The sequence below is a fragment of the Pieris napi genome, chromosome Z (assembly GCF_905475465.1).
Source record: "Pieris napi chromosome Z, ilPieNapi1.2, whole genome shotgun sequence".
Lineage (NCBI taxonomy): Eukaryota > Metazoa > Arthropoda > Insecta > Lepidoptera > Pieridae > Pieris > Pieris napi.
The window spans coordinates 6259430-6270471 of NC_062259.1; the positions used below are offsets into that span (position 1 = coordinate 6259430).

At 35.3% G+C, this 11042-nt stretch overlaps 1 protein-coding gene across 2 annotated transcripts; it reads left to right on the forward strand.

The window, feature by feature from the left end:
* Positions 1–432: 432 nt before the first annotated feature.
* LOC125062764 (histone acetyltransferase KAT7-like) lies at positions 433–10335 on the forward strand. Of its 2 annotated transcripts, XM_047668888.1 has the most exons (11): positions 437–731; positions 1062–1874; positions 3093–3262; positions 3418–3545; positions 4096–4289; positions 5004–5200; positions 6274–6451; positions 7456–7650; positions 8084–8177; positions 8496–8749; positions 9617–10335. In XM_047668888.1, exons 1-11 carry the CDS (start codon positions 717–719, stop codon positions 9707–9709), a joined length of 2331 nt encoding a protein of 776 aa, XP_047524844.1. In that variant the 5' UTR covers positions 437–716; the 3' UTR covers positions 9710–10335. The 2 variants fall into 2 exon arrangements, with proteins under 2 accessions (XP_047524845.1, XP_047524844.1); XM_047668889.1 differs by lacking the exons at positions 8084–8177; positions 8496–8749; positions 9617–10335 and adding an exon at positions 7819–8077 and having other exon boundaries at positions 433–731.
* The last annotated feature ends 707 nt before the right edge of the window (positions 10336–11042 follow it).

Consider the following 11042-nt stretch of genomic DNA (forward strand, 5'->3'; position numbering starts at 1 on the left):
GCGCCAATAACATAGACAAAACGATATTACCTATAGCTATAGCTAAATGAATTATCTAACATCAGTATAAGATAACAATTTGGATATCGTTCCTACATCATCCACTATTTTTTATTTTAAATGGACGTTTCTTTCTATGATGACAATAGTATTTATACAATTTCGAAACTTTTTAATGTAACGAATATATAAAACGTAGGATATTAATTAAATATATAGATTTTACTCATTTCATATTATAGTTTGAACTTTAAAGGTGAATGAGATTTACTGTGACTGTGACAAATGACAATCTTACTGCAACACTCGATCTGGTATCATACGTCAGTCTGACAAACGTCAAAGATCAGCTCTAACACTAAACTAAGAAGTAAAAACTATGTATGAAGTAAAAGTGCTGAAAAACAAATCAAAATATTTTAAAAACTCTTAAAAACATACACACTTAATTTTAGGTATATTAACAAACTTTAATTCACTGACGTGAGTGCATGTATAATGAATTTGAACTGTCAGAAACATAAATGTCATTAGAAAGAGACATAAACTTTATCTCCTTCTCTTTTTCTGTATCAAAACACTCAATAGTCAATACCTTCTACCCTACAATCTACCTACATTAAACATAATAGATATACATATACCTACAGTGAAAAAAAAACTTCTATTTGATATTCATGTTTGTGCGTTCTTTTTATTGTTAATTCAAGAATATAATGAAGAAACCTGAAGTAAGTATATAACTTATTGATTATAATATAGTTTCAAACTTTATTTCAACGATTTACGCTCTTTAACTGTATCCGGCCTTTTTTCTGGTGTAATTAACAAAGTAACCACGAATATTATTATAAAAACATACTAGCTTCTTAAACATAAATCGTTAATTGCTTAATAAAAGTATATACCTACAAGAAAATATATGTTAAAGAAAAATTATTTAAGAAATTGTATCATATTAAATGTAACAATGTTAAGAATTAAGAAATGTTCATTGTTCAAGTAAGAATATAGTATTTAAAAATATTTCATAAATATTGAGCCACTCTCATTTTAACTAGGTAAGCAAGAGTAGCACGGAAAGCAGTTCTGGGTCCAGCTCTGGTTCCAGTAGTAGCGGATCTAGCTCAACCAGTTCAGGATCAGGTTCCAGCAGCTCAGATTCTGAAACATCAACATCAGATATTCAACCAAAAACGGAACCAAAATCACCAAAACAAGGTCCTTCCAGTGACCCAAAAAAAGAAAAAGAATGTAAACCAACAAAAGCAGCTAAATCTAAAAACAAATCCTCAAGTGAAGTAGACAGGTCAAAAGCACCCAGTCCTAAACCAATGCCGCAAAAACAAAGAGTTGGTCCAAAAAAGAAAAATGCTGCTAGCGTTTTAGTTAAGAAAAAACCTACAGCAAAATCTGCAGGGGCTAAATCGGGAACAGCAAAATCTGCAGGGGCTAAATCGGGAACTGCAAAAGCTACAAACCGAACAATCAAAAGTGAAAGCTTGTCCAAGCAGAAGAGTATATTTTCACCTGAAAATAGCTCGGATTCAGAACCAGAGAACAAAAATAAACCTAAAACTGGATCTAAGGCACCTCCAAAGGCCAAGAAGGCACAAAAAAAACAAACTGAAGAAAATATTGTTTCACCTTCAAAACCCATTGGAAAACCAACTTCAAGCTCTAAAGACAACGAAGTTACTGTTAAGAAAAAAACAAATAAATCAAACGCACCTCAAAAGCTTGCCAAGAAAGTGCCTGAGAACAAAAAACCACCATTGTGTACGTCATGTCCATCATATGGAGATTCTGGATCATCAGAAAGTGAGAAAGAGATAGAAAAGAAAAAAGATTCAGCTATAGCCAAGCCTCCCAAGGTAAATATTTGTTTTCTTACATTTTGAATATAATTTATAACTAGTTTGTTGTTTAAATCACATACAAATTTTATCTTAATCACATATATTACTTCTAAGCCTCATAAGTATAAAAATACTCAAATATCTTTAAGCTATTTTAGCGATTTTAATATATAAAAAGCTGTTGAATGTTTGGTATGTTCTTTCTGGGTTAAGTGAGGACATTTATTTAATAGTAACATTCCATTAAATAAACAACTTACTTATGTTACATTTTCTTTACAAATATAATTGCATCATGAATTATTATTCAACAAACTTACAAAATGTGTTATTTAATTAATTTAATTTTTAAACATTTTTAAATACACAATCCCCAGAATCTCATATATGAATAATTCACATAATATCGAAGATGGCTATATAGTTTTTTAGGAAGTATATTAGTTTGATCCTCTATTTAAACCTGGATATTTTATTTTTATTAACTGTTTGCTGAACCTGATATCCAAATGCCAAACATAATATGTTGTAAGCATACAATTTAAATGCACTTAGCTCCGGCACTTTGAAGTAATTGATTTGAAGAGTTGACCAAATTTATATAAAATACATTATTTTAAATCCTTTTTAGGTTTATGGACAACGGACCAATTATGAGTCTAAGTGCGGGAAATGAGTCCACCAACCTTACTATTTAGTTTTAAAGTCAAATTAGTAAAATGTTTCTTAATAATTTACTTCACATGAAAGACTTTTTAATTTTAGGGTAATGTACTATCTAATGCTAAGGGGCGCGACTCTCAACCTAGAATTCTTGAGTTCTAATCATGGTAGTCTAATGAAATTTTCTTACATTGTGCCCATATTAAGAGTCACCTGTACGGCAAAGGAAATCCGTAAATAAAACCGGCATGCCTTAGGGCTTAGACCATTTAGTCGACGGTGTGTGACAGGCTCAGAACTCAGATCATTTACTTGCTTGTTAGCAATTGATAGATAGATTATTGAGACTAGCTGTAAGAAAGATAGAGTTGTCAAGAAACAAATAGGAAACAAATTGTTTTATTTACGAAATTAGGGCGTGTCCTTGTAGTCGCACCTTTATTTTCATATAAACTTATTCAGTATTGCACTGCTTTAACAACAGACATTGTGTTTACCTTTGTGTCGAAGACTGATTTTACATTCATGAGAAAACATCAATATTTTCAAACTGTTTTTATTTTATATCAGCAAGACGACCAAAAGCCTAGCACAAGCCGCGAAGCATGTGAAACAGTTGGTGGTACTGCGCCGAGGAAGTTCACGCGTTCGAAAACCGCTCGGGCCTCACGAAAGCCAAAAGTCAATCCATCAGATTCTGATACAGAATCTGATGCTGAAGGAAAAAGCACCGGAAAAAGGTAACTCATATTATCCTTTATGAATTTGTGATAGGTACTTCGTCTGCTGCGAGTACTTATTTATATTACATATTAAATAATCAATAGAGTTACTGAAATGTCAAGGTCTGCATATTTAATAGGTCAAGGCCTAGTGAAAGTAAATGTATTTCCAGTAAAGAAGATAAAAAGCCAACCAAACCCCGAGTGGCCCTGGTTAAGTCTCCTGTCATCCCATCTCAACCAACAGCTCCCTCTGAGAAAAGGTGTCCAGTTAGGGGATGTGACTCTACTGGACATTTAGGTAACATTATTCATTCATTCGGCCTTATGGCACACGTGGACTAAAGATAATGTTTGTTGCGATGCTTTTTATTTATTTTATTTACACTTCGTTGCAAAAAAAAGATTGAAACACAATACAAAAAAATTATAAGGGATGCAACGGGCGGCCTTATCGCTAATAAGCGATCTCTTCCAGGCAACCCTAGTTAAAGAGAAAAACTAAAAAAAAAAAGAAACATGAAGCGTGCGAGAAGTGCAGAACCAAATGTTATATACAAAAAATATATATATAGTACCTTAATCTAAAGTAATACAAAAAAAAAATATTAATAACAGACTAAAAACTTAAAAGCTAATCATACAAATACATGAGCAGCAATTAGTGATGTAAAAGGAAACATAAGTTTTATACAAGTCACGATTGATCAGGATAGGTCTGTCCGCTTTACTTTCCGATTTCTTTATATATTATTTTAACTATTTATTTAACTGTAGATTTAGATTATAAATTGTAATGTCGTGGTAAGATTATTTAATTTACTTTCCTATACTAAAAACAACATTTTTAGGTGGAGTGGCGGATAGACACTTTACCTACGACGCTTGCCCCGTCTACCATAACGTAACAGGCCCCTGGTGCGTAGCTGCTGCAGAAGAACGTAATGCTGCAGCCGCCATTGCGAAAAAAGCTAAGGCTTCTATGACTAACCGATCACGAGCTATGCCCACAATCGATCAGCGTGCCTATCAGCTAAAAATAAAGGTGAACTTGGTGTTTTATTTAAGTACAGTTACAATTAGATCGTGGGTACGGAAAGAGATAAATATAAAATATATGTATTTATAAAAAATATTTAACAGTAATTTTAATACAATTCGTCCACACACACATTGCCTGTGAAGGGTGTCTTCTTCGCGATTTTAACAAATTGAACACAGCTTATCCGGAACTGAATATGAATATATTCAGTTCCGGTAGTGGGCTGATCGGTTTTAGAGAAAGCATTGTGGGGTGCCTTACTCGAACCTAATTTCGCTGTTTTGCTGATGATTTTTCATTTTTTTCTGCTTAGTGCCAACAAATTTCTGTAATTTTATTTTATTTTAATGTGAGCTTGTATTATCGTATATGTTTTAATTGTATTTTTTTTTATTTCTATTTAATTTTTTTTTTTTGAGAAACTTATGCTTACATTAATTGTCACACATTATAGTTGTAAGATTTTGTAAAATAATTAGTAAATTTAAGACTGTGTGTGACGTCGTAAGCTTAGTAACTAAATAAATAAATAAGGTCCTATATTATTTACAAACTAGTTGGTGACCAGCCTTTTGTGTCTGACATATGTCAGTGTGCTTATCTTAATATATAACGGTTATAGTTTAGCTTTAAAAAATAAACAAAATCTATAGCTATATAATATAAATTCCATTTGCGACATGTGTTTGAGATTTGCAGAATATGTTTTTTTTTCAGGATTTGCGAAGCAAATGGAAAGGCAAAAAAGACAAGAGAGCAAAGTCGAATAATGAAGACTACAATGAAGAAAGGGAGCCGGTCCTCGATGGATTTGCGCCGGATTATGATCTAAGACTATTCCGGGATGCGCAAGCGCTGGCTGCTGTGAAAAAGGAGGAAGGATTGGACGATATACCAACGGATAAAGGGACTAGGTTTGTAGTACACACGTAGTTCAATAAAATAACGAATTTAAGTCACTTTTCTGGCTTTTTTATCTCAATGTATAATGCAATAATTTTGTATGTATAAAAAAATATTTAAATTTTATGTAAATATGTAGTACTAGAGAAGAGAGCCTTTTCTCGCTTTATGACTAACACCCTTTTAAATGCACTAAATTCTTTTATGTCGCCGACAGCTCTAGTTCAAAGTTAGTCGCGCCGCGTTTGTAACGCAAGTAACGCCACCTTCGGAAGCGTTAATAAATATTTACTCTATGATGCGTTCAAATTATTGACCAAGTACTACCAGTTGCTTTTGCGTCCGACAACAGCAAAAAATTAAAAAATTAAACACCGCAGCCAATTGAGGAATATTATCGCTAGTTCTTAGAATGGATCGGTCCGATTCGGGAGGTTTATGAATCGATTCATTGAATCGATGTAGGGTTCAAAATCGATCTGAAAAATCGATTATATTACTCTAAATAATAGATTTTTCGATTAATCGATTTCAAATTGACATGCCTGGTCGCGCTTTGTACACGAGTACAAAAGTACGAACTTTACTTCTAGGAATGTTACTATATTTTGCGTAAAAATCACAAAATCATATGCTGCTATGTATGATTTTAGTTATGTATATATTCCTTGTACTTTTACGAAAATATGCTACGCGTACGTGTAGGCGCTGCTTTACGGCAAAACGCCACACCGGTTCCCCGAGTGACACGGTCTCCCCAGACTCCGGATTAAATGATATTCCGAACCAATTCGACTTAGAGTTCATTAAGAAAAAATTGCGTTCTTAAGAAGCCGGCAACGCTCTTGCGAGCTCTCTGGCATTCAATGCGTCCATGGGCCACGGTATTAGTTAACATCAGGCGAACTTTCTCCTCGTTTGCCCCTTTCAATAATTATTGAACAGGGAGAATTAAAAAATCGTAAAAATCCTTAAATGACTATCGTAACAATTCCTTTTCGAGCGATGTGACCTAGCCAGTTTTAATTGCGCATAGAAAATGTCTAACGAAGTTGAAAATCGCTTAACCACTTTAATTTTTTAGATATGTGGTGATGGGCAAATATATGATGGAGGTTCTATACCAGTCTCCATATCCAGGGGCCGCGGCGAGGGTGCCGCGACTTTTCGTCTGCGAGTTTTGTTTGAAGCACCAAGCTTGCGAGACCGGCGCAAATCGACACAGAGCTAAGTGCGTCTGGCGACACCCTCCGGGGGATGAGGTGAGATTTTCCTTACAGTAAGCCTAAATCTATATATACTGTTATCGTCGTCTCTTGTTGTCAAATTGTGTTTACCCTATGCTGAAAAGAGACCGCTCAGAAATGGGATTAGAAATTTGAAGAAAACCGAGCAAGGTGCAAATTATTTAAAAAAAAACATCTAATAAGCCCGTAGTAGGGTTATGGATTATTTTGAACATAAGTTAGTGCTAGCAAAAAATAGCTTCAAATTAAATACATAAATGGATGCATTGCACCTTAAATAAATATTAAATAAAGCCACCTTAATTCCATACTGTAATATATACACACCAGATGGCTGTTGGTATTATTATTCTACACTAAGTCTATGTTAGTTTTGTAATGTTCAATATTTCGTATTCTGAAATATGGAGTTCATGGGTAAATGCCTTCTCCTGAACTTACCATTTGGATCTGTTCTTTGTTTCCTCCAGCCATTTCATCCCAGAAACCTTTATGATATCGTCAGCCCATTGCTTTTGTGGTCTTCCCACGTTTCCTGGAGGTCCCCTTCAACAGCTTGGCGGGTTCAGCTGTAAAACGTGCAATATGGCCTGCCCATTTTCGTTTAATTTGTAAGGCATGGATTAGCGCATCTGTGATCATACTTCTGATCTGGTCTCTTCGTATTTTGTAAATCTTGTGCACCTTTTCATTTCCCATAAATTGTGTGTCAATATCCCGCCATGTTGATTTTCCTTACACCTTTAGTTTCTTACATAAATACAATGCTAATTCATTTTTATGTAGTGTAAATTTATTGTGAATAGCACATCTAATTTACCAGTATGATTCCGTTTGTAACTTAATTTAATTTTAATTTGTTTAGTGAGAAATAAATATTTTTAACCGTAAAGTTGGCTTGCTTCTATTTTTTTACCTGGATTATTCATTCATTTTTCAACTATTAAATATAATTACGTTAAACGAACGCTTCTTACGTATTTATTTCTGTTCAACGATATGAAGTGTGATTGGGACAGATTTACAGAAAAGATTCGCTTAGCGTATGGGAAGTGGATGGTCGCAAGCAAAAACAGTATTGCCAGCAACTCTGCCTGCTCGCAAAATTCTTTCTCGACCATAAAACGCTGTACTATGACGTTGAACCATTCCTCTTCTATGTGATGACTACGGCTGATGGCGAGGGTTGCCATATCATCGGGTACTTCAGTAAGGTATGCACAACATTGTTGAGTAACATAAAATACACTTGACCGCAATGTAAAAAGTATCAAAATCCATAGTAAAGAAAACCGTTGTAACTCTACCAAGAAAGTTTAGATCGTATTACGCTAATGAATGACTAGAGCCTAAGATTTTTATATATATTTTTTTTGTTACAGCTAGCGGTGTGTGTGTGTTTATATATTATATATATATTTTGTAATTTGTAGGAACTAGGATCTGCCTTTTATGCTTGTGTTTTTTGGGTCTTGGACATGGTTTGCTAATTGTATACGCATACGTGCGTATGTTCAAACCGACAAATGTCATCTACTAGCTGATAATGTCCATAATCTGAGCATGTAAATAATTATAACTAGAGTTAGAAATCCCTTGACGTAGACCCTATTAACATATTCTGTGAGAAAAATCTATTTTTTTTAGGAAAAGAATTCTTTCCTGAACTACAACGTCTCGTGTATACTAACATTGCCTCCGTATCAAAGGCAAGGTTATGGGCGACTGCTCATTGATTTTAGTAAGTATAGTAACTGTTTTGTTTGGAAATATTTCGGACTACCCATGATAAAAATAATAAACCAAAGCGAGCTTATATGGCCTCAGATTGCATCCATTTCTATGATCATTCTTCTTTGACACGTGTTATCAATTTTTTTTGTCTTTTTGGCGGGTTTCCTTAAGATGTTTGCGTTCACCGTAAGAGTCACCTGGTCAACCAGAAGTTTGTTTGACCAGGTGACAGGTGTTGCACAACCAGTTTCTTAGGGTTGCTTAAGCCACACCCACCAACGGCCACCACTGCTCTACCCTCATAAAACAAGAAATTCTCTCCTAGGCTACCTTCTAACGAAAGAAGAAGGCAAAGTTGGTTCACCGGAAACCCCTCTATCGGACCTGGGTCTCATCTCTTACCGGTCCTACTGGAGGGAGGTGATCCTCAACCAGCTATGTATTGCCGAGGGACCTGCTCTTAGCATACGGGACTTGAGCAAGAATTTGGGCATAGCGTCTTCGGATATTGTGTCCACTTTGCAAGAAAGAGGACTTATGAAGTATTGGAAAGGGAAACATATTGTCTTGTCCAAGGAGGTAAGGGTTACATGTATTATTAATATTAAAAAATATATATATAACATTATTGTAAAGAAGGTCGTAAGGTATTGCTTCGGATGGTCACACCGTAAAATTTTTTTGAAATAAAAATCGCATGATGAACGCGCGAACACATGACGCGACATTTGAATGAACTAATTTGGTTAAGAAAAAAAAGGCTACTTTGACAAAACGGAGGTTGGGATGAAGGGCTAGATAAAAACATTTTATTTTTCATCATTTATATGTAGGATGCGTATAATATACTGAATTTAATTTATAATTCTAATTGTAGTACATGATAGATAGAACATGATAAAAAAGTAATTTACCAATGTTCCGACATCATACCATAACAGTTCTCTTTCCGCACAGACTACTAAGGGGCCATCCATAAAGTACGTCACACGAATTTTGAACCCCTCCCCCCGTCCTTGTCACAGGTTGTCACATTTTTATAACCCCCCCGTCCTGATGTGACGTCACACATTTTTTAAATTTATCTTGAAATCCTTACCATTCAAAATTCTCGTGAATTTGAGTGTCTCACTTGCATTACAACGTCGCTCTAGAAGTTAAATGACGTTGCATGAGAGATTATGGCATAGCGAGAATGCTAAATTATTAATAAATATAGATCAAGTTCGTAAATTTTTAAAATTTTTAATTCACATCCAAACTTTGCGTTTTAGTATTTAAAATTTTAACATGTGACGTCACAAAAGTATTGACCCCCCCATGCCCCTTGTCACACTTCGGTGATACCCTCCCTCCCCATTAACGTGTGACGTACTTTATGGATGGCCCCTAACAATTGGCCCCATTGAAGTATATTATTTCAACAAATTGTGTTTTATACACCAGGAGGTACTCAAAGAAGCCTATCTGCGTGCGGCCGGCGCTCGTTCCGTGGACCCTTCCTGCCTCCGGTGGTGGGGCCGACCGGCGCCGCGCTGACCCCGCGCTCGGCGTACGCGCACACGCCGAGAGCGGGAATCGCGAGATCCGGGCCAGGATCGCTCACAGCCTGGAAAAGGATAACTCAGTGTACATCGGCACGAGGCAGTAGTTTAAAGTAACCAAAATTGCGAATTATATCAATACTCCAAAGGTTACCACTGCCAATTTCACCTAGTGCCAATGAGAAAGATGCGGATGGACCATCTGTTGAATTATTAGAATAACTATTTCTTGATGTTAAACTATGTATGGTAATCGAATCTCAATGTTATGAGGGATATTGTAGGTACAGTTTCGTGCATTTAAATCAAAACAATGTATTAGGACTTCATTGAACTTCGTATTAAGCCTTTTCGTCAATGATCTTTTAAACAACTCAGATTATACTATTAAAATTAATAGAAAACTCACGTGATGTTGCGACTGTACTCCTGAATAGACGTTCTTGTAATTTCTAAGCGTACGCGCTCTTTACAATTAAATTGGTGTTGTCAACTAAAGTTTATAAAATCTGTATAATCAGGTTTATATAATCCTTTAATGTATTACCGTTAATATTGATGTTAAATTTAAAAAAATCCTGTACTACATTTTTGATGTCTTAATAAAGAGTAATTCTGAAATAATTGTTTTATTATAAAGTCCCGGAAATACGAAGAAGTCGTCTGTGTACTGCTCGTTTATCGAACACCTCTTTAGACCTAGAACAGTGTTGGTGTAGTGGCTATAGCGTGCAACTCTCATCCCTGAGGTCGTCGATTCGATCCCCAGCTCACCAATGAACCTTTTGAATATGTGCGCGTTTAACATTCGTTTGAACAGTGAAGGAAAATATGAGGAAACCTTAGACCCAAAAAGTCGACACAAGAATCTAGGCAATTCGGTGCACATGAAATAATAGAAATCTGTGAGGCCCAGATCTAAAAATACCACAGGTTTTTCTTTCATTAGAACTAGTAAAAGGCTTGGTTAAAGGACTACTTTGTGATAAATCCATATTCGTGAGTCTAACTAAAATCAACATGCATCACGATTTGAACATTAGGAATTTCGGTGACGTAGCAATAATTATGAAGCTTTGATTCGATAATAATAACAATATAGGAGTCGCAAATCAGTCGATTTCTACCAAGTCTTGTCCCTTGAAAGCCTGGTAGATTCTTAATCCCATGTATTCTATACAAAATGACTCGGCGTGTCTTAGAAAATAATCAATGTTTCAGCCACCAACCTGCTCTTGACCTGTATGATGGATAGTCATTATACCCTTGACTAGAGACCTACTGCTATGAGATATTTATAAAGATTTAAGCTCAAATTTCATGTCTCC

Coding starts and splice junctions, on each gene's coding strand:
- LOC125062764 (XM_047668888.1), top strand. Junction 1,875..3,092: donor CTATAGCCAAGCCTCCCAAG/GTAAATATTTGT, acceptor ATTTTATATCAG/CAAGACGACCAAAAGCCTAG. Junction 6,452..7,455: donor GACACCCTCCGGGGGATGAG/GTGAGATTTTCC, acceptor TGATTGGGACAG/ATTTACAGAAAAGATTCGCT.